The sequence below is a fragment of the Colias croceus genome, chromosome 25, assembly GCF_905220415.1.
Source record: "Colias croceus chromosome 25, ilColCroc2.1".
Lineage (NCBI taxonomy): Eukaryota > Metazoa > Arthropoda > Insecta > Lepidoptera > Pieridae > Colias > Colias croceus.
In genome coordinates this window covers 201,608-227,420 of record NC_059561.1, presented here as the reverse complement: position 1 = coordinate 227,420, position 25,813 = coordinate 201,608, and the positions used below count along the sequence as shown (strand labels likewise).

General features: G+C 32.4%; 1 protein-coding gene across 1 annotated transcript; it reads right to left on the bottom strand.

Annotated features, from left to right (window-relative positions):
• Positions 1–1,129: 1,129 nt before the first annotated feature.
• On the bottom strand, positions 1,130–25,813 carry LOC123703001 (doublesex- and mab-3-related transcription factor A2). Its single transcript, XM_045650870.1, has 4 exons — positions 25,715–25,813; positions 19,824–19,964; positions 19,021–19,138; positions 1,130–1,998 (listed from the first exon to the last, which is right to left on the bottom strand). The coding sequence occupies exons 1-4, from the start codon at positions 25,811–25,813 to the stop codon at positions 1,265–1,267; spliced, it is 1,092 nt and encodes a 363-aa protein (XP_045506826.1). The 3' UTR covers positions 1,130–1,264.

Here is a 25,813-nt window from a genome sequence, read left to right as displayed (position 1 = left end):
ATGATTCAAACTATTTACAAATACATATTTGCATATATTTACAACTATTATCTATTAATAGCAGCTATCATAATATTATAATTAATAATATAATAGAATTATTAAAGTCTACATTTTCTATTTCACTTAAAATAATCACAAAAGTATAGAGATTGAGTATTTAATTAATGTTTCATAGAATATTACGTTTTTTACGCATATGTATGTCATATAAATGGCACTACGTTTGACGTAAACTTAATTCCATCAAAAATGGGATTATTATAATATATGCCAATTATTATATTTATTACTGGGGCGCGCAAGAGCAACTTTTGTCTCCGCAACTATTTTGTCTCTCCCATCAACTCTATGGACTAGTAAGAAAGTACGTGCACGTAGCGACGCAACTCCCCGTAGAGTTGATGCGAGAGACAAAATAGTTGCAGAGACAAAAGTTGCTCGTACGCGCTAGCTCGCATCTGAACTGATTTGAGTGATATTGTTTGCAAATAGACTACGGTTGGAAATAATTAAAATGTTGACGGATGTTTATAATTTTAATTGTATTTATAAGTTAGAGGTCAATTGTACCACAATTTGTTAAAATAAAGCGTATTTCTTAAAAGTTTAAGACTGAATTATTATTTTTCTACCTTCTAGAACAGTTAAGTACACAATACATTATTGATTATTAAGTAAATTGTAATAAATTCTAATATTTCCACAGTAGTATATTATCGTATACATTTTATCAACTAGGTACTAAATTTTATTTACATTTAAAAGTACTAGTCATGGTAGCTACCAATAATGCTAAATCCTATTAAAAACATTTTTATTTCGAATGCATCGATTGAAATTACCATTTATCTACACGCTATTAATTTAATTTTGCAATCTTGTAATAAATGCACTTGTACATTTATTACAAGATTGTAAGTACAGTAAGACAAAAAAGTCGTAATGGAAATAAAATTGTGTCCATACAAAAATGGTCAAATGTTGCAACCTGTATTCATAGAACTAGCGCCATTTCATGTTCATTTTTGGCAGACTGTACCGACATTAAGCATTCGTGTGTGTAATACGATAGACTGAATCTATTAACAAAAAATTTTGCTTCTAGCAACAGACAAAAGTCTTTACAATAATTTAAACTTTACGTTTTCGCGCAGTGTTTTCAATTCTTCTATCTATTCATGATACATCTCACAATAAATTTGAAGATATCATGTAAATTCTGCTGGACACTAGTGCTTTACAACACCGTCCATCTCGAACCCTAATCAGAAAACCCTTCATTGTTCGTATTATCAGAGGTTGGTGATGTGCCAGGTGACGGTACTTGTAGCTGTCGACCGTACATCAGCTCAGTAGGTGGCAGAAACGAGGATAAGTACTCTGGAGGCGGTCGAATTACTGTGGGCAAGTATCCTGTCCCACTGTACGGAGGTGTTAGGAATCTTCTCGATGGCGAAAACTTAAAACTCTGGTTGGAGAGTGGAGAAAACGCTGATTTGGATTGATAGCTCTGCATGTATGGAGACTCAGGGGTTAAATTGTACGAGGATTCAGGACCATTCACCATCATTTCCATAGCAGCTACCACATCACCTTTACATCTGGCCAGAATCGCTTCTATCTCCTGGCGACTGCGTCGTGGAAATACCTTTAGGAGTACATCGACTGGCGACTTCTGGAACGGCGTGGAATCTTCCAGAGGTTCTGGCATGTGGGTTTCAGGTTTCCCGCGTCTGTATTTGTAATTTGGGTTCTCCCATTTGTCATCTTCTTCTTTCTTGACGTCGTCTTGTCTCTGTTCTTTGAGGGATAAATTTTCTGGAGTAAGCGATGATTCGGAATGGTCTAATTCTTCTTCTACGTTTAGTTCGTGGTCTGATGGGGATCTGGGGGGTGGTGTGGAGAGAGGCGGCGTCTGGACTGGTGTCTTCGATTCCTGGATGTCTGGTGGTGACGGGCTGGAACACACTTCAGTGATGCGAGCTCGTTTCTGAACTGTGGACAAAGAAAATAAGTTAAACTGGGTGATAAAAGATCTCTATAAACATCAATATGTATTATGTACCTAGTATGATTTGGCTTCGTAGTTTTTATATAATAAAAATTGTGTTTCGTAGATTCATTTGAATAAAACATTTTCCTAAAAACTGAATTGCACAATAGATTTCACATTCCATTCGTTAATTTTGACGCAAATCTTACTTAAAGATTCGAAAAACTGGTTTTGTATCAATAACATTAAAATTCATTTTAAATATTTAAACAGACGGACAATTTAACAAAACACTAACGAAACAAAATCATGTCTTTTTGAAACATTTTCCTTGTATCACAAAATAAACTGAAGGTACAGTCGCGTATAAAAGCGCAGGGATCAATAAAAACAAAGCTTGTGCGTTGAGTGGATCTGCACAAACATTTGTGACGTTTGAAATTCGATAATTTTCAATTGTTTCTCGCACGTCTACGGATAAGAGTTACGCTTGTATTATTGAGGTACTAGCCTACTTGAATTTCGAGGAAGAAACGTTATATAAATATGTAAATAACTAACTTATAACACAAATAAGTTTAGTTGAAACTTTTAAATGATTACAGCCGCATTATTGAAAGTATTGTTAGCATCATTTGCTAGATAGAGATAAACTCTGGGTTGTCAAATGAAAATAATAGAAATATTAGTAATTTAAAGTAAGAAAAATGAAAGAAATGAAAGACATATAATTCTATAGCTTTTCAATAACTTAAATGTAATAAATTTAAAAATAATTTATGAACAACCGTATTTTACTCCAGAAAATGCGTTATGAGACCACAAACTGATTACCTACAATTAGTAAACAAAAGCCAAAGTACACGTTAAAGCTAAAAAAACACACAAACAATGAGTGCGCTGTCGTTAAAATGGAAATCCAATATAAAGCGGTTAGTAAACACACTCCTATTTAATTTTAATGTGTTTAAAAATACAATGGAAACAATTTATACGCGGAGTTGTTCAGTTGCGTTGAGTCATTGTGTTCCGTGCAATTAGAAACCGCCTCGTTTTCACTGGCGTGTGCGAATTTAATGGTCGATCTTTATTGTTTTTTTTAAGGATCAAGGGCCGGCGGTGGGGAAAGCGAGCGGGGGAGGAAGGCCCTACAGTTCAAATGAATTCGATTACAATTTGATCGTGCGAGTAGTTCAACTCAATATGTGCTTGGGTCTCGTGAAAAGCACATTTTTTGTTTCTTATTTTTAACGAAATTGTTTTCGATACGGGTTTTTTGAGGTTTTATTTTGTCGAGTGCTGTTCGGTGTTGGAATTTGTTTTGCGCATGTACGGTCAGATGCTTTTTTTTGTTTTTAATGAGTGATATGACAGGTTCTGTTTTGCTTCAATTTTCTAATTATTATTATATAACGCATGATTAAACGTGTACAATACAATATTAATACAATATGATAAATTAATAATTTGTCATTTAAATGAAATTATTTTCTTCAAATAAAACTTTTAAGTAGTCAACCTATTAGATAACCATTAAAATACAAAGTCTTATAAGAATTTAACTATGTACCTAGTCTTTTAATTAATAGGATGCCCAAGGTTCACAAAACATCCCCACAAGGCATAGATTAAATCAACTTACAACAAAACTAAATAAAATGAACAAACTTATGATTAAACACAAAGAACCAACAAAAAGTAATAAAAGCCCGCTCCACAAAACATACTGAATTTCATTAAAATAATACACTATTATGCATTCAATACAAACACACTTATAAAAATTCTGGCCTTTTTGATCCTCATTATAGTGAGAGAGAGGGAAGTAGGGAACTGTGTGCGTGCGAGTGGGAGGGTTGTATCCCCATGGTTCCGTATTGAATTGCGTTTAATAGAGACATCTGCTTGTAAATGAGGGTACCTATATGATATTTTTGATGTATTGTTCATGTAGCGGCCGTATTTACTGTTTGAACGTGGGTGTATTGTGAGCTTTATTGTAATCAATTCAATGATACTCGATTGAATTATATTTATTTGATTGTGCTATTATATATCTGTTTGAATGTATTTCTTGTGCGAACGTATTTCCATTCAGAGTTATGTAGAATATGTTTTTTAAACTTTGCTTTTGTCTATCAAAATGTTTTATTCTGTCTGAATGACCGACAGTTTGCACTAATGTTTAAGTATTCATCTGTATGTCTGTTATAATAAACTGCTTTCGCGATTTTCATAATTGTTGCGACTATCAGATATTTTATCAACAAGTAACATGGACTGAAATAAAGCCTAAGTGTTGTAATAAAAGCCATTTACAACACTTCTGTTGCCTGGCAGGTGCAGATTGCAGTTATATAATCATGCGAAATATGTAATTTAAATACATAGAATACTGTATGCTAAAGTTATTTCTAAGTTATCGGTATATTATACACTACTTAACTCACTTTATAAATTATACACCACTTATTTTGCCATAAAACAGTTAAAAACTTAAACAGTAACCCAATACCTGATATTTAACGATCTCCAGTTAAACAGAGGTATAAATAAACTCTCAAAGTGGCGAAGGTACATCAATAAGCGATAATAGGGAAGGGTGGACGAGTGGAGATTTCACTAACAGTTAGGTATCAGGGAGTCAAGATGCTGTGTATTTTATTAAAAGCTAGCTAGGTTACATTGGCTTGTATTTTGTTCATGTTTCTTTTATTTTTTTCAGAAATTATGATGACCTGAATCCAAATTGATTCAGTAATTTTGGTGTGATAAAGAAAAACAAAAATATATAATATATAGGTAGGTACTTTCAAATTTAAATTTAACTTTAGCTGGGAAGAAGTGTTTTAACACAAATATGTAGATTCTATATGATTCTTCATGTAGGTGATAGTTTTGAAAAGAAAAAATCTTCGATGTCATACATCTGAAGCCTTGCTAACCTATTATTATTCGTCAATCAATACAAAACCCATGCAAATTCCTTCCCACGAAAAATTACAAAACCATCAAACGCAAAATCATAAAGGTACATTACATGTTAACCAGCTACACACTACTAAATCACACGACAATACGCGGCGGCCATTGTTCGTCGATTTACGCGCCATCTGGCGGCGACGCGCGGCGTGTCCGGTTATACAATATATACGAATGACATTCGCATGCGACTGTACCTACCGTGTTGGTAGTGTTATATGCGTTTTAATTAAGATGTTGAATACTAAAAATTAAACAATTGTTAATTGGATTGACTGAACGGTTAGTTGATAGCGCTGATATCAGATATGTTTATCAGCAACTAGCTGTGCTCCGCGGTTTTACCCGCAGTGCTTCGCTCCTGTTGGTCTCAGCGAGATGATATAATATAGCGTATAGCCTTCCTCGATAAATGGGCTATCTAACACCGAAAGAATTTTTCAAATCGGACCAGTACAATGTACAAACAAACAAACAATCTCTTCAGATTTATCCTATTATATTACATTTCGTAGGTACCTACTGTATGCGTAAAATTACTAACAGTAGGTACCTACTTAGGAACCTATGGAAATGAAAAAGAATAATAAAACTGATAAATAGTGAGTTGATTAAATAAGCACTTACCTATTTAAAAAGATGTTATAAAGTTTAGAAAATGCGAAAAACTATGTCAGCTATGCGAGCTAATCTAAACTAACTTAGCTTAGCTCTTGGTCTGCAACCCGCATAAGAAACAAGACTCAGAGTTTTTCGCATTTTACAGGACATAAAATATGAACCTGCATTAAAACGCTATCAATAACTCCTTCACCCTAAGTAGGTATTTATTTGTATACAAAAAACAAAAAACTCCAATTAGCCAGTGGCTATGGTCGTGATCAAATAATTAAGGGTCATTTGCAGGGGGAGCCGGAAACTTTTGTAATAAAGTTATAAAAAGTTGGCACATTATACTTTGAGGCTTTTGTTGTTTTTATTCTGACCCTTCTTTATTAAATTAAAGTTTAAATATTTATATTGTTATTGTTGTTATGACTGTGGTAATAATAAACAATTATTTATCTTAATATTTGTATTAATAATACTGATTCAAAATATTACACTACGAATTGAGATTTGAGAACCTTCCACCGTTTTAGGAACATTGATTAAAAATAGCATAATATTGTTACTTATGCAGATAATATGGTATTTTTTTTTAAGTTTAAAATATCTATAAATAAATAAATTATAAGTAAATTACTATTAACACAAATTATTTTCTTCTTCACAATGCAAATGGTATAAAATTAAAGAAAAAAAGCAGTAGCATTTTTTAACAAAAATAAAAAGTGTTCAATATAAAACCCCATTCAAAATTACAAGGGCATTACCAATAGATAAATATTTGTACACAAGACCACTCGTAACATAATAATTGATACTCAGCGGAAAAAAAATGTATAGAATTACGGAGGGAAAACTCAACAAGTTATAAAAACTTTATTGTGATGACCAACGATTATAGGCGAAATTTAAAAATAAATGCCAAGAGCTGAACATTTAGCATTCAATTTTTAACCTTATCTCTATAATAGTATAAGTTACAAAATCGCTTTTCATTGCGCTGTTAAAATGTGTTGTTAAAATATGTATTCTATTCGAATGTAATAAGGTTGAATATTGTTTGTTAATGTTTATTTTAGGGTTAGGGTTGGCCCAACGCTTTAGCTCGCGACTATCTAAGAACGTCTCAAAAATAATTGAAAAGGATATCAGTTTAATTTGATATCAAGAGTGGTATCACAACCACCTGAGTACTCTTTTATATTGGGATTTCTCCCTGTATTATTTTTTACTTAATATTATTCGTTTAGTGTTAATATTTATTTAATCGGTTTCATTTATAAACAACAATTATTAATCATTAGAAATGGGTTAATCTATTGACATTCGTTTTCTACTCCTTAATTTGTAAGGGATTATTGAAGTAGGTAGGTAAGGTATTTCGTATTTGTTTTTAAATTGTGAAAAATGTAATAAAGATGTTTTCGTGTAGGACGTAGGTAATTTATTTTTGCTATGAACATATTATAATATGCAAAGAAGGCAAGAAATAAAATGAAAATTATACAAAAATACGACCTCAACAGAATATCATACATTCCCACGTAAAACACTACCCTCCTTTTTACAGTCGGGCATCCCTCTCCTTGCGGGATGCAATAGATTGTAACCCTACACCGCTGGCTTCGCGAAATTTTATTTGCTTTTATTTATTTTTCTCTTTTTTTCATTAGACGATACCTGACGCTGATACATCGAATACTTAGTAGTGGCTTTGATTAAATTTGCAAGTATTTGTTTGTTTTTTGTGTAATATTGTAAGAGAGCATTGTTATCATGAATTTTTATTCAAGTTCGTCTCAATAAAATGATTGTGTATGATTTTATCGAAAAGAAAAAGAGCGTACCTACGTGCACGAGCACACTTGAAACACACAAGTGAAAATTGTATCACCTACTGCCTAGCGTAGGACGCCGTTTCATTGAGACTATAGGTGTTTAATGAAATGACTGATTTAACCAACTGGCTACAAAATACATTTTTAAGCAAATTGACAACAAGTAACCCTTAACCGCGGGTTAACCGTTCCGTACAAAACTATTGTTTAAAATTAATCTGTTTATCTGACATCTGATAACTACTGTAAATGAATTTGCCTATCTTGATGTTTGTTTGTGGCACGCCCTTTTTGCATTTTGTAATTGTTTGTCATTTAGAAGTCGTAATATGTATAACGAAATTAAATGTTTGAAAGAAAATATAAATAGGTCTCAATTCTTAGATTAGGATCCTAAGTTTATTTTCAACAAATAAACATAAAAAAATTAAAATAGAAAGATTAAGATTGATTGACATGGGTTTTTAATCTTTTCAGCACCTGAATATTTGTATGTAACCAACTCCTCTGGACTCGGTTTCAACATGTCGAATCAATGATAGGGCAAGTATAATTTTTTAAGAGCCGAGCAGCAATGAAGCAAATGAAAAATATTCCTTTTGAGAACAGACAAAGCTGCATGGTGTAGCTAGTATCCAATAAAACATTAATAAAGAGTCATTACGAAGCATCCCGACATATGGAATGAATTCCTCTTCAGTCATTGTGTCTGTAATCCCGACTGCCTCATATTAAACACAGAAGTAATTTCATTGACCAGGGCTGCTACTTCGTTTAAAATGTACCTATTTAAATTGATCTTTTGTTTGTGATAGGGTAAGGAAACCGATGTAAGTAGTACCTATGGTTTCAATTTTAGTAGTTGGAGTTTTTAGTTTGATTTAAAATTACTGTGTTCATTAAAGATATAAGGATCGATTGTCCAAAATATTTTGTGTACGTAGGTTATTTTTTTCCTAAGGCATAAAAGTTAAAAGCTTCGAGCTCAAAAAAAAGCTCAAGCACGAGTCAAAATAATTTAATTAGAATAAAACTTAGCGAATCGATAACAAATGTAGTTTTGAGAGATCATATTTTTAACATCATAATATTATAATACTTTCTTAATATTCTATGCTCCCTAAACGGTCAGTGATACGGCATAATTCATTTTATAGAGTTATTTATCAACTGATCAAATTAATAACGCTCGGGTGTCAACCCTGAACCACTATGATTGCAATGCAATGGAATACTAATTCCTCAATCGAATGAATTTTCGCGTACATTTCATTTAACACGAATTTACCCTCTATCTCAATTAAAATAGAGTTGGAATTAGCGCGAAAACTTTAATAATAGACGCACCCAACAATTGGTTTTATTGTTACCACCCGCCGATTTAAAGTTACTCGATCCAATATCAAAGTTTAAACTTTATGAACCGTGAAATTTCAACCTTATTACTAAAGCGAAACCATTGCTTTTCCCCCAAACTTGGTGGTAGGAAATTTGAATGCCAACCGCGTTCGAAATTGAACTTTATAATATGGTAATACAATTAACTTTGTAATGAATGACAAAACTCTATCAAGCAATTTGAAACTTTGGTGGCAATAGATTTTGAGTCGTATCCAGTCGAGTTACGGTTGGTTTTTGTTTGATCGTAATGGTCGTAAATAATAGGTGTCGCGAACAATCGTAGCGAGCGAAGCGGGGTTGTATTGTTAGTATCGCTAATCACTTGAATAGCCAGGGGTTGAGGGTTAATTTCGATATTAATAGAGTTTAACAAATAAACTGCTATTAATTTCGTTAGGTTGAGGACATCTGGTATTTTTAATAAAGAATTTATACTTTTGGGGTAAGATATTGCATTATTTGTTGATAATTTGGTGTCTTCAGTTGAGATGAACTATTTCATAATGTACCGTGAATGTTATACACTTTTAAGATGCTATCCCAAACACTGTAATGAACACTAGGTATATCTAATAATGTTTTGCAGATGAAATAAAATCTAATAAAGTAGGCATTTCAATGAAAAAATAAATAATTTCAGCAATTTCATTATTTTATACAACTTTTTAAACATTTGTTCTAGTACTAGTAGGTAGGTAAAACTTTTGCTTATAAACTAACCTTACCTACTGGTTATTTTATCTGTAGTTTTCAGTGCTGAATAACTTACATAAAAAAATGTGTGCGTGTACAGGTTACACACTTAAGAAGTGAAACCTCTATATGACCTTTTTTTTTCAAAAATAATTTACTATATGCAACTTTACAGAAATACGTCGCATCACGCGTGGTAGGGATAAGAAAAAGATGGCGCGTAACGGAAAAATATCATGCGTAACGAAAAAATGTTACACTCATTTTTTTTCCAACGCCGATATAGAAGTTTCACTTCAATAAATTACAATCCAATAAATAAATTCACGTAAAAGCACTTTTACTATAATCGTGATTTCTATACAAACAAGCAACAAAATGATCTCCACAATTTTCAACAAAAATGAAGCGAAGCGAACGCGAAATACCAATAAAAACCATAATATAAAAAGATTTGAAAGAGCATTCAAGCGTCTCCATTGAATGAAATACTTTAGCAATAAACTGTAAAAATAAATAGGAAACCCTTTTCTATGGAAAGGCAGTTCATTATAACCTCTTACAATGAGTCGGGTTGCATCCCACACTGACCGCGAGTGGACGAGAGATGGAAGATGTGCTTGTTGTGAGAGAGACAGAGATAGATGTAGCTTGAGTGGGGTTTTAGAAACCTTTGGCTCGAGGTTGTGGCAATAATATTATAGCGTTTGGTTCTTGAGTTAATATGGATGTATCGTTTAATGGATATGAAAAAATCATTATATTTTATATAAATTATCACAAAATATGCATAGCGTAATAAATTAACTAGGGATAAAAAATATTTTAGTTCATGCTTTGTTATTTTGTTAATCAAAGCAAAAATTGTGAAAATATACCTACTGATGTTTTAAAATTAATTATTAGTGCGCTTGCTTTGGAAGATTTCTTTAGTAGTGTCCCTGCTAGCATTACTAATAATTTAAATTCGTCTTCAATACTTGCAGAGACCTTTTTGAGGGACCATGTTGCGGGGTGCAGTACATTATTTGAATTGCGTCACGTAACTGCTAATGATATTGTTACAGCATTTAAGACACTTAATTTAAAAAATACTTGCGATCTTTGGGGAATGTCCGTAAATTTAGTTAATAATATAATAGAAAATATTGCAAACAATTTAGCTTTCATATTTAATAAGTGTTGTGACTATGGTACATTTCCTAATTTACTAAAGCTTAGTAAAGTTATACCTCTATTTAAAAAAGGTGATCAAGAAGACTGTAACAACTATAGACCTATCTCGATTTTACCAACATTAAGTAAAGTTTTCGAAAAGTTAATATTAAACCAATTGACTAGTCACTTTGCTTCTAATAATTTGCTGCACACCAAACAGTTTGGTTTCTCAAAGGGGCGCTCAACCACAGATGCTGGAGTTGCACTACTAACACATATATATAAGGCATGGGAAAACTCAAAAAATGCTTTGGGGATATTTTGTGACCTCTCCAAGGCATTTGACTGCGTTGAACATTGTACTTTATTGCGTAAACTTAATCACTATGGGATTAAAGGACAAGCTCAGAACCTCATAGCCTCATACCTTCATGATAGGATACAAACTGTAGTTGTTAATGGAGAACGTTCTAGCGGTGCGTCAATTAACATTGGTGTTCCACAAGGATCTATTTTAGGACCCTTCTTGTTCTTGGTATATATCAATGATCTACCTTATTATTTACAGGATAGGTGTGAAATAGTTCTGTTTGCAGATGATACCTCATTAATATTCAATGTGGATAGGCATGACCCAAATGTTGACGAAGTGAACAGTACTCTTTTACACATATCCGACTGGTTTACTGCTAATAATTTATTATTAAATGCCAAAAAAACAACTTGTGTTGAATTTTTACTACCTAACGTTAAAAAGTTGAGCAGAAATATTACCTTGAACGGGGAGGTATTACACCCTACAGAATCGACTGTATTTCTTGGGTTAACATTGGACGAGAAACTACAGTGGGGAGCCCATGTCAACACCGCTGCAGGTAAGCTCAGTTCAGCAGCATATGCAGTCCGAAAGGTAAGGCATCTCACCGATGAAGATACAGCTAGATTGGTTTATTTCAGCTACTTTCATAGTATTATGTCCTATGGAATTCTACTATGGGGCAGGGCAGCAGATATAGAAACTATATTTATCTTACAGAAAAGAGCCATTCGCTCTATATATAATTTACGTGCTCGGGACTCACTAAGAGATCTCTTTAAGAATACTGGTATACTTACTCTACCATCACAGTATATATTTAATAATATTTTGCATGTACACAAAAACGCCGACTTACACACAAGAGTAGGAGATAGACACTGTTATGGCACAAGGAACAGAAATAGAATTGAAATGCCATTTTTCCGATTAGCTAAAGTTAAAAATTCATTTATGGGTCAAGGTATACGCTTTTACAATAGAATTCCTCATAATATTAGAGAGTTTAGTAGTTCTAAATTTAAAACTTATATAAAAAATGTACTAGTTCAGAGAGCGTACTACAGTATTCAGGAATATATGGACGATAAAAACCCATGGAGGGTTGTCGCGTAAAAACCACAGGACAGTTCTTTGTATATTATGATATAATATTATGTATTTAGATATAAGTTACATATTATGTAATATCGACATGATTTTAAAAGAGCAACTATGGAGTTTCTTGCCGATTCTTCTCCATAGATCACTGCTTTCCGAATCGGTGGTAAATGTTAAAATAATTATGTAATGACGATTCGAAAGTGCTACTAAATAGTAGTCTAATTGAATGAATAAATGTTTGAGTTTGAGTTTGAGTTTGAATTATAAACGAGTTAAATAATCTAACCTACTTACATATTAATATTATGTTCGAAATAGGTAAGTGTAACTTTCATTTATTATTGATACGTTTTATCAATATTTTAATAAACCAAAAGATTTATTCCAAAATTAAAATAGAAATTTCTTTATAGTACACCATCCCAGCTCTAAGTGCTTCAAAGTTCAAACATAAATGGTATCGAAATCACACGACAGAGATGCAAGTACACTTTTCCGTGGGTGTGAGAGAGACAGCAACATATAGAGCTCGAGGAAAAGATCAAAATGAGTGGAAAGGAAAACCTTTGGGCACTTGTAGAGGATTCTACGTTTGTGTTATTTAATGATACACACTTAGATCATTGATACACACGATGTTTATGGTTGAATATCCCTGATTTATAAAAAAAATAAACTAGATATACTTAGCTAAGTACGCTTTTCCTGGATGTAAAAATAGAAAATGGGCAATTGATAAACGTGCTTGTATCCTTAATATAAGTATGTACATAATACCACAGACATTATGTGCTTTGGAAGTAAGTACTCTTTTGTTATTAAAATTAAAATTTATACATATTAAGAATTTGATATTATTATATTAATAATTTGGTATTTATTATGTACTTAGTATTTATTTTATTATTTATTATTTAAATAATAAAAGTAAGCATTAGTAAGTATTAGTATGTACGTAAGCATCCAGTTTTCAATTGATTAGAATTAGTAGATAAGTCTTTCAAGTAGGTAGGGTAATTGCGCTGGTTTGCCGTCCAGCTTCTGTTTTCGTCCATTTGACTGACCTGCTACAATCACGTGCGTAAAACTTGAATACAAACCTACCTTCCCGCGCAAGTTTGCACTTTTTACGGTCCATAATGTTTAAGCAACAGTACTATCAACATTAAAATTTGATTTGACAAGAAGAGAGTTCAAAAAATTAACGTAAATGTGGCCGCTTCGCATACGTGCCTTGCAGATGTCATCGCGCGAGAGAAAAATTTGCCGGCGAGAAAAGTTCATGGTAAGGTAAATCACTGTTTTAGCTAGTTTACGTAATGTTTTTGGTACGTATGTTTATTTATAAGCATAATAAACGCAATTATAAGTGTTTATCATACATTTTTATAATACTCTTCGAAAAATTAAGTGGACGGATACTAGGTTACCAAATTCTCAAAATATTTGGTTTTCGTCCAAGTGGACGGAAACTCAAACAGCTACGTGAATATTTGTTAGGGTCATTTTACTTTATCGGACCTTTAAAATACTGAATAGTTTCTCCCGAAGTGATCTTTATTGCTATTAGTTTAGTTTTTTTGGTTTCCGTCCACTGCTATGTCAGTGCTGCCAAAATAAAAAAATATTTAAAGAAGTGGACGAAAACTAAATTAAGCTTTAAATGTTTTAGTTTTCGTCCATGAATGAGTATTGGAGTAGACAAAAATTAAATATAGCCATTCTTTTGCATTACTTTTCGTCTATTTTTACGTATTGAAAAGTTTTCTATTCAGTATCTTCCTTATAAATAATTGGTGAGGGCCAGAGTGTTGTAGGTATCTAATATTGTCATTCATTCAGTCATGTATCATTCTCCTTATGTGAAGTAGAGTCAATTATTCGTAGCATAAATGGGGGTAGGTCAGACATAATACACTGTATTTTTCTTGATTATCATTCACTTGAGTATCATCTTTTATTCTAGGTCTGTTTTGCCAATGCAGTATTTTTTTATTATACTTACTCAACGTATCCTCAGAAAGATCTTATTGTTTTTAGATGGCCTCGAAGGAGTCTAAGAAATCTAGAAAAAAAAGACGCTGCGTACACTGAAGATTCTGTAGCTAAAACTTATTATTATGGCTGTGTGTTTATAGTACGTTTCATTTGATAAACAAAGTATTAGAATGAAAATTTTTGTTGTTAGAATGAATATTTCTGTTTTTTGATGTTATTTCTTAGTCCTGTAATTATTACTTGTTTCATTTACATTGTAAGGAACGCATTCCTTTCTTTATTACGAATGATTATACAGTCATCACTAACGCCTATAAGGACTGCCAAGTGCTACATAGATCTCAGTGTTGACTAGTTATATTGATTATTATTAGTAAAACCACAAGTAAAACTAAACCTGGGTAGTGAGAAATTGTAATGTTAATTAAATAAACGTATGTATTTACCTGTAATTGATTTTAAACTTAATAGTTGACCTACCCTCCTTTTTCTACACGGTGGTCGAAAACTAGCTTACACTAGGACGAAAACCAGTTTTTTTGGACGAAAACTAGCATTTACCCTACTTTTGCAGAAAATAATTTAAATAAAAAGATACATCAAAATGATTTATTTTCCCTTAATATTATCTTAAAGAAGACTATATAAGGACTTAAAAAAAAATTATATGTGCTCCAAAATATTTATTTCGTATCACAAAGTTGGCAACTCCTATAATTGGACGAAAACCAGCGCAATGACCCTATAAGATTTTATTTTTTACTGTTTGATCGTTATTTAAACATTAAACCAATAAAATGAGATTAAAATTATAAACCGTATTTGAAAAATATCAAAAAAGTAAACCACAGGGCGTTAGCAATAACTTATAGAATTACTTTCTATTTGTTAGTAGGTAAATATAAACTTTCGTACGGAACCCTAATATCAAAATCATTAAAATTTAACGTAAATTTAAACATATTTCGATATTGAAAACGCAATTGAGCCACGATTTGGATTTCGATTTCAATTCGCCATTCACTTCAAATTGACTAATGAATTAGTGCATTTATTCAAATGTATAATTACAGTTCAATCGGCTTTTCGATGGGTTTTACCTGCGTTTCCATGGCAACCGTGTCAATATGTATTATGTAATATAGGTACCTAGTTACATTCTAGAAATAAACACAATAACTACAATACAAGGCACCTTGTTATTTAGATTTCTATGGGTAGTTATATGTAGGTAGATAAAAAAATGATTTTTGGGAATGTCGCGGCTAAAAATGAAAAACTGACTTTATAGAAAAATAAGTATTGTGCCCTAAATACCAAATTACCTACAGTCAAAACTGCTAAGAGAAGAAACATAAAATTTACCATAGGTAAGTACCTACCTATGGTAAATTTTATGTTTCTTCTTTAAAAGGAAGTCCTTTTATCGGAAATGTTTTTTAGAATTTCGTTAAAACGAATCTTTATTTCTTATAAGTAGATATCTTTATGGTTTTGAACTTGATGAGTAAATAAAATGAGTAATATGGTCCAAGTGTTGGAACTTGGAATGTGCGAGTGTAGCAGCAACGTGACGGAATGTGTGGTACAAGTGATACGAGGTAGCCGTTTTATCATGAGAGGTAGCGGATATTATTTCTGTTTTGTGCTGTCTCTTGAAGTATAAGCAGGTTGCTTTTGTAGAAGGTCTGAATGATCAAGCAAAAAACAAAAATATCCTTATAGCCACGCTATAGCGTTATCTATCATAAATAATAAAAGGGGAGCAACTGTGTAAAGTTTCATATGGAATATAGCGCAGGAAGGTAATTTGAAATTCATCCCTTTAATATAATTGAGATCGAGCCCTTCCATGTCTTTGAGTTGGACTTGAATAAAAATCAAAACGCGAACTAAACAGTATACATTCATCTAACAAAGTATATGATCAATATATTTTTCTATATAACAAACCACAATGTACAAAACAACAAGCAAGAATATTTTAAATTGGCACAACCTCGATACAAATAAATACGCACACACTTCAAAGGAGCGTCAAATGAGCTTTTATTGTTCATATTGCAATACTCGAGCACAAGAATGTACAGCCTCTACACAGATATTTACTGTAGCCGCAATAAGCGTGGGTGTGATGTCATGCGATGCGTACAAGTAATAAGATGTAGCGGAAATTCTACGACGAACAAGTTGTGTATAAAACGCTAAGGAAAATGTCTTAAAACGCCGTAACATTTATTATAAACTCGAATGTTAGTGAGAATAGATGTTTAATTTCGGATGTGAATAGTATTAAGCTCGGGAATGTTATAAAATTATCATCAATGTACTTTTGCTCTTACAATGATTTATAATTACCTACAGAATGTAATAAAAAGCACCGGATAAAATAATACAATGAATTAAGCATTTTTCAAGCAGAGAAAATGAATTTAAACTATTTTCTAATAATATCACGTATTGACAAACTCTTATAAAAACTCAAACTGAAATACATAAGAATCAAACATTCTTTACTCGCATCCTATCTGCTTATAACTTGCACCACAAGTTATTACATACAATACGGGGATCGTCAGGGGCAATATAATAGTCATTAACTTATATTATACCGCGTATTCACTTGCGGCTTCTGTACCCTTCATTTTACTATCTTGCTTATTTCTTTATCTTATACTAACTGTTTGCCCCGGCTTTACTCGGAAAAACTATAATAAATGTCTAGTATCTAATTGAAAAATGGCTACAGTATGTCCATTGTCACACAGGAATAATGTTTCTTTTAAAAGCGAAATAATTTTCTTTATGACGTGATTAGTGTTTTCGCTTACACAAATTTACAAAAATTTTCACTGTCCTCTTTATAATGTGTAGATATAAGCTTGTATTGACAAGCTTTTCTTCGATTTTCATTGAAATTTTCATCTTACTCACCCGATTAACATTTAATTTAGAGATAAAAAGTAGGATGCATATCCTTTGTCCAACATTCTATTTATTAATATCACCGTCATCAAAATCATTGTGAATACCTAAATTAAAAGATGTTAAATAATCAAGATTTCATTCAATTTGAGTTTATTATAAGCATCACACGTTTTTATTACGCCTAAACTCATTTAAACTTTACAAATTAATTAACCAGTAGTTTTTCATTATAAGCAAACATTTGAAAAACACGTAAATCTTGTAAAAACAAATAAATATTAATAATAAACCATTAAGAAGGCGGCCAAGCATTGTCAACGCATACACGTCTTTCAAAACATTTAATTAAAAGAAAACCAGGCACTTAATATTCATACGGATTCTGAACAGTTATAGTAGCAAGGGTTGATTATTCAAACTAATCTCGCCCTAATATTCTACACGTTTAAGACTATAATTCCGTGAAACCGCCTTGTTTGATGTTTCAGTCATGACGCAAAGCGAATTATAAACATTTGTAAGAGTAAGGTGCAATTAAATAAATACTGAAATTCGTTAGAAACTGTATAAAAAAACATCACACGTTCGTCGCGCACTTCAAAAGGTGCAAGTCGCGGGAAGTTGGCTATTCCGTCTTTTATATAATCGTCTAGTGTAATTTTACTATGAAATTTGGTTTCTTTTGAATAGAGAAAGAAATTTTAGTTTAATTTACGTGCCATACCTACATTTACATAATACAATCTATGTCAAATTATATTAAGAAACAGAAGAGTATCAAGTATTGACTTGAAGTGAAAAAATGTTTTTGCTCTGGGTTATTCATCGAGGTTGGCTATAGACTGTAGGTAATGTCACCTATCACGTTATACCTACGACAAATACACATCTTTGATGTCACTATTTATTAAGTGACTCTTAAGCGCTTTTACATTGTCATAATTCTAACAATTCGGATAGTAATTTCTATAGAAAGAAGAGAGCCGGAAAATCCTAAATGAAATAAGCATTTCACAAAATACTCGTAAAAACATCAAGGTAGGTACACAATATCGGTTCAGAAAAAAAATACGCAGACTTTGTTCCTTCTTTCTGAGACGAAATAGAAAATAACTATTTCTTTTTATTGTGTAAATAACTATTAAGAATGAATGATAATAATTGTTATTAACTTCATATTGTTGCTTGTTTTTAGAATTTAGGTACATACTCAAAATAATTTTTTGTATGTTCGTAAGTTTTTGTATTATATTTTACAGGGTGTGAACATTGAATGTCTTACAACCCTGGAGTTTGATGAATAAAACGTTAAAAAAGTATTACATTTATTGTAATACGTAGTTACCCACTGCAGATCGAGAAGATAGCTGTAGTAATGACTCAGATATTAAAGTATAAGAATAACACATATTATGACAGATCATTCAAACAATTTGTGTTATGCTATAGCTCTGATAAAATGCATTAAAAAAATGAAAACCAGCCATTTCTCAAATCTCCCGTTTCTCCTTACAACTACAACCCCGTATAGTATTCGTTCAACACCCACCGAGTGAGTTGGCGAAATAAAATTGTTTTCAATCCTTTATGTTATTATGTTTGTGTGTTTGTATGTGCTACTACTTTAATTAACGCTTTTCTTAAAGTAGGTGCGTATTGATTTTTCTTTAAATGGTAATAAATTAGATTTAAGGTTTTTAGTGATGTTATTTCAGGGAAAAATCAATTCTTTATTAATTTTAAGATTAAATTTTAAATTGCGATAGGTGGGAATTGGGATAACGAGAGAAATAGAAAATAATGAGGTCTACACTAATATTAGGTAATATTTTGCGACTTTCATTTAAAAAAAATACTACTCCACAATGAATTTATTTTCGAAGATCGCGGTCTAATTTTATGTATGCACAAGAAATAGAAAAATGACATTATGGGACACCTTAGGATATTTCAAACTTTCCTTTAATTCCATCAGGTTATTCTAAACAGATCCTTACCTGGTGCTTCATCAGACAATTCAGGGAAATGTGACGCTGATGATGGCTGTCCTCCATACAGTAGGTTCAGTTCCCGAGCCTCGTTTTCTTCCTGTGCCTGCTGGCGACGAAGCGCCACCTGGTGGTGAAAAACAATACCTATATCAGGATTTTATGTGACAAACACAAACGCACAAACAAACAGATGTACGCGCGTTTTAACATAGGTATACACACACATACAAACACACATTAAAAAACAAGCAGTCATGGAAATAAGGCCAACCCCAACAAACTTGCTGTTATTTTAACATAACATCAAGATATGTTAAAACCAGAAAATGCTCATTTAGCTCCAGTGAAATATTCACATCGTGAAATTTCTTGTTATACTTCTAATGAAAACGTTCACAATGCGGTGTGGCAATGAATAAAAGCCATTTTTTTACATTAGATACCGAGACATTTGACGGCAACCTCACCTGATGGTAAGCCGAGCTTCAATCTATGAATGGCTACCTTAATAAAGCAAAAACATGACGCATTCTAAACATTAATTGACTTAAATTTACCTACTTACACGATAGGTTTTTTTAATTTTTAGCATGTAAGTAGGTACTCGATAAAAAAACAAGGTCTGTACACAAAATGAGAGACGATAAAAAAGGAGTGTGTTTGCTGAGCACAAGTGTCTGAAGTGAAACTTCTATGGCAAGATTCAAAGATACCGAAATCGTCGCCTTACTCCATGACGCGACCTTGTAAATTTACTCTCAACGCGCCTAAAGAAGTTTCACTTCAAAATACAAATAATTCTATATTACCTGTGCAGCCATAACCCGCTGCCGTTCAGCTATGAGGGTACACTTGGCACACACGCAGTCCCTCCACCGGCAGTATCGCTTGTGCCCTTTGAGCGCAGACACCACGCCGTGGTTCCTGCATCGAGCGCATTTTGGGGTACGCTGCAACAGAGATAGCAGTTACCTAACGTTGATAATATGGATAGGGTACAGTGCAACACAGATCATTTATCAGCTAAGTTTGGTCTAGATTGACTTTGCAAGCGCTTTTTATCGAGTTATATTTTTATAGAGTTCATCTGTTAAACTATATGTTTGTTTATGGAATTAGATTGAATGTTAGGTACTGTTTTCAAACGTCCATAAAATGGATAGGGTACATAATACATTGCAACAGAGTTCTTCACTAAAACTACAACATTTGTGTATGCAAATAGTGGTTTTCAAAATTGAAAAATATATGAGGTACACTGCACAGATTTCATTAGTTATACTACAACATTTTACTAGATTGAATGTAGTTTTCAAATCGTCAATAACATAAAAAGCACCTATACTCCAATAGATTTAATAATTTAGTTAGCCTCCCCCTATCTATTCAGTGTTCATCTAGATTTATAGCTCTTTTGTCATTTAAACTCTAAATAAATAAATACAATAACAATAGTTTAAGAAACGCTTCTATACCTAACATAAAATCATTAATAAAATCATTATTTAACGTGGAAGGATCTACGCTGCAAAAAAGTTTCATTTTCAGCCCACATTAATAAATACTTAGATTATAAGAAATACTAGACATATCACTCAATCTCTAAATATTTTTTGAAAAAATTAGTAGACTACTTTTAGAAACGCTTCTATGAACATAGAAATCTAATCAATTAATCATTTTAATCAATAGTATTGATTCAATACCTACATAGACACGGGCCACGGCACGCCAGGACAAAGTTAATTCGTCATATATCCGACCACATTTATTCAACTACACTTTAGAAGCGCTTTTAAAATTAACAGGTACATTACAGTTATTTACCAGCACGTCGTTAAGTTTCGACAATGCCATGAATTGAATTAATCACTAAAATAATACTAAAAACTTGTTTGGTTAAAACATTAACTAATAAGTCATGATGAATAGTCAAATAGGTTTGTACCATTGTATCACCAGTCACCAGCTCCGATATGGGATGAAGCTTCTACTTCCGTAGTAATTTGTGCTTCTCCGAGAATAATATCTAAACTAGTTGTCCGCCCGCGGCTCCGCCCGCGTTTTCAAGGAAAAAACCCGCATAGTTCCCGTCCCCGGGATTTCCGGGATAAAATTCATTCCGATGCTATGTGTTAGTCCAAGTTACCCTCTATATGTGTGCTAAATTTCTTTGTAATCGATTCAGTAGAGTGACAAACATACCTACATACACACACATCCATCCTCACAAACTTTCGCATTTATAATATTAGTAGGAAGGATAGGATTCATAAATTCTCTACTCACTCTAATCAAATCTATTTTACATTAGCAAATTTTAAGGGAGTGGGTTACTAGCGGTCTGCCCCGGCTTCGCCCGTGGTAACATATTCACGGTTCTCCATGAGTCATGAAGGATTATTATAAAAAAAACGAAATCGGTTCAGATGTTCTCAAGTTATGCTTACCAACACATTTTGCGATTCATTTACATATTATAGAAGATTGAATTAATTAAGTATGTTAATCATCGTATAGGTAGTTATAGTTTTTGCTTAGAAAATGTCACCAGAATGATTTTCCAAACGCCTAGGTACATAATTTTAATTAATGCAATATATCTACCTATAAGTATATAGCATTGATTGAATAAGAACACCTACCTAGATGTTACGTTATGTTATCTATACTAATAATTAATATTATAAAGCTGAAGAGTTTGTTTGTTTGTTTGAACGCGCTAATCTCGGGAACTACTGGTCCGATTTGAAAAATTCTTTCGGTGTTAGATAGCCCATTTATCGAGGAAGGTTATAGGCTATATATCATCACGCTACGACCAACGGGAGTGGAGCCACAAGGGTGAAACCGCGCGGAGCAGCTAGTGTTACTAAACTAAATTTGAAACTATAACAGTGACTGAAATTGAAATACTAACATTAATTCTGATGAATACTGAATATCTTCAAAGCCGCTGCTTCTACTTTTTAAAAAATTACTTATTCAAATCGGACCAGTAGTTCCTGAGATTATAGTTCTATTTCCACCAATTTACATATAGCGCGGTTCTAAAAGAAATAAGGAAATTTTATATATTTGGGTGTATTTTAATATTTAAATAATGATATTAATTAAAACGCAATAAAAATAACAGCATATATTTTATTGAACTCACCTACCTACCTATACCTAATACCTAGTCGTTATTTTTTTCAAATTCAAATTACCTACATATTATACCTATTTATATTTTATTTGCAATCCCAAAAAACATTGAAAACTCTATCATCTGCATTCTGCATAGGTAATTCCTATTATTAGACAGGTATATAAACTGTTTTATCACGAGAAATAAAAAGGACTATGAAACAATTTTAGACCTTTGTTTAGAGACTAGGTACTATTTTACACAAAAACTGAACGTCAAAACAATAGAGCAAGATTTAACTCTATCTGCCTAATAAATGATTAAAACTGTGTTTATGAAGATAAATCAAATGACTAACTATAAAAAAATTTGTATTCTAACCATTAAGAATATATTTAATAGAGTATAGACTAGAACTTGGCATAGACTACTTATAATAATCGTAAGACAATACAATAAAACATAGAGTAAAGAAACTACCTAGGTACCTAATAGAAAGAAAACGCAAGCGCGGTCGTGAACGGAGCTTTGTTTAAAACTAGCTGTGCTCCGCGGTTTTACCCGCAGTGCTCCGCTCCAGTTTTTATAGCGTGATGATATCCTATTATATAGCCTTCCTCGATAAATGAGCTATCTAACACCGAAATAATTTTTCAAATCGGACCAGTAGTTTCCGAGATTAGCACGTTCAAACAAACAAACAAACTCTTCAGCTTTATAATAATACATACTAGCTTACCGCCCGCGGCTTCGCCCGCTTTCTCTAAAACGATTTGAGATTAACTATCCTATCTCTCAAGTGGGATCAAACTGTACATGGTGTGCGAATTTTATTATAATCGGTTAAGTGGTGTAGGAGTCCATTGAGGACAAACATTGTGACACGAGATTTATATATATTAAGATAAAGTATAGATTAACTCATCTTACCTACTCACTTACATCCTGTTCCACTGACCTATATTCATAAAACTGTAATAAAATACAGTGTAACATTACTAAAAATACACAAGTGATTCTCAAAGTGTTTTAAAGCAACTCCCAGGGTTCAACGTTACTTTGACGTATGTTTATTAATTATTTCCAAGACAGCAAAACAAAAAAAAAATTTAATATGGTTTCAACGTAGCGGCTTAAATGAAAAAATGCGCTTAGCGGATGAACTAAAAATTATCATCATCAATAAAATGAATAGGAAGGTACTTATTTATTACAAAGTAAAGCTCTATTCTCAATAAAATATACTTACATATTTTAGAAACAGTTACACATTTTGAGAACCCTAGACCCTTACGTAATTTGATAACTAATTCCGTTTCTACTTAGTCTACATTATAACGTATAATTATAATATTATAACACGGAAGTGTTACAAGAAACCGATGTTTTTGTAATATAATCTGCTATTTTCAATGAATGAATTATATTCTCCTTTCAATGATTGTAGGTATACGTGGTAATTTGTTACTGTGTAATATGGTTATTATCACAGAACTATATCGAGAATATTACTTATATTTATAGATTGTGTTATAGACTCTATTATTAAAGAGTATTTTTTCCTAACTCTATAATTTTAAAAAGGTTTTCAGTTACTTTTGATTTGATTTTAAACGTATTGTAGAAAATTATCTAGGTAGGTAAGTAGTAGGTACCTATTATTTATTTATTACCAAATTTTGAATTAGTAGATAAATTGTTTAAAACAGCCGGAGGCCCCAATAAAAACTCGAATTTACTTATAATAAAAATACTAACTTATAATAATAAGAATATGTCTTGCACGATGCAAGTGCTTAATATTAATAATTAATGAATATAATACTAAACTAAAACAAGAGAACTCTAAATGACGTCGCGCCAAAGGAATTCGCTAACGTTCGTAGGTAACACGTTCCGGTGCGAACCGTCGACTCAGGGATGTATTAGGGATCCGTTGGCGAAACTAGTAGATAAATATTTTTTGAAATGAAATGAAATGAAATGAAATAAATTTATTTGTCCATTTTATGTTTTACAATTAAAGTACGACAGTGGATCCCAAACTAAGTGAAATACTTGTGTCTTGGGACCCTGAGTTGCGCTTCTTGGTTATATACATATGTTATGGACAGTAGAGAGTTAACAAGTAGGCAAATAATCTAATGTAATGGAAGTTAATACAATTAATAAAAAAAAAATAAAAGAAAAACACAAAGTACATTATTTTGCGGTTTGCAGCACGCGTGTTCGTGATAGAGTGTGTGTGTGTGTGTGTGTGTGTGTGTGTTTACGTGTGTGTGTGTGAGTATGTGTCATTGTTTGTGAGTGAAGGCATGTGTGTTAGCTCAGTGGTCCTTTAAGTAATTGTTCGGTTTCTTCAAAAGATAGCGTTTGTAACCATTTCTTTATGACTTTCTTGCATGTGTAGTTCGATAGTAGTGTTATGTTACAATGTTTGTTGACACTATTGTATATCCGAGGAAATAAAAATTTTGGACATCGTTTAGCTAAAAGGGAGGATGCACTAGGACATGGCAGTGAGAATGTGCGCCTTGAGGTAAGTTTTTTAAAGTCCTTTCTTATTTTTAAGGTTCTGTGAGTAGTTAACACAGCCTTGAGAACGAAGAGCTGCCTGACCCTTAGGACTGCGAACTCGCTATACAGGTCAGCTGTTGGGAAGCGGAAGGGTTTTCTCAGCATCACCTTTATGACGGCTCTTTGCGCTCTCTCCACAGTGATGAAGTTGGTTATTCCGGCGCCCCCCCAAACAGATATGCCATATTGCAGAATAGATTGACAGAGCGCGTGAAATACGGAGGTGAGAATTGATTATTAAATTGAGATTATTAAATTTATAATTATTTAATAACGACTCATAAATCTAAAAATAAATTTAAAAAAACACCTGAACAATTAACAAAATTCAGTCATAAATAGAAATAACAATTTAAATAATATTTATTACAACCATAGAGCTTTAATTAGAAGACCCGCCGCGGCCGCAAAGCTTCGCTTAGCGGTAAAAAAAAATCGAAATATTATTACCTAAATAATTATTCTTTCTATATCTGTTTCATCGGAAACAAATTTGAATGGGTAACACAATAGGTAACATTTATTTTTTAATAATATCTATCTAAGTGGCTCTACATAAAATATTTTAATGCTAATAAATTGTAAAATTGTGTTTCTTATAAGACTACCTATCGTACATATTCGCAAATTTTATAAAAATAAGGATACTATTTGCAAACACTGTAGATATTATTTAAATAACATAAAATAAATTACTTTTATTAATTATATTACCTACCTAGTCTAGAAATCTATCCACAAAGTGGAACAAATTGAATAATAATGTGTAATTGAATTAAAAAGGGATAGGTACGTAGGCATTGTGTAAATTTATTGAAACTGTTACAACTTACCATACAATTTTCTATCAAATTAATTGTAGGTACCTAATCAATACACCGAGTTAATCATTTCAAAAATTATCAACGTATCACCACAGTATTGTGTTATTAATATTTAAACTTGCATAATACCTTAATAATTACAACAAGAGTTCTAGTTTAACCTACTGACCTGATATCTCTCGGAGGCTCTCAAGAAGAAGGGTGGCAGAGCCGCCAGCACGGGGTGTTGCACCAACTGGGACACGTCTACACCGTTCGGTAGAGACAT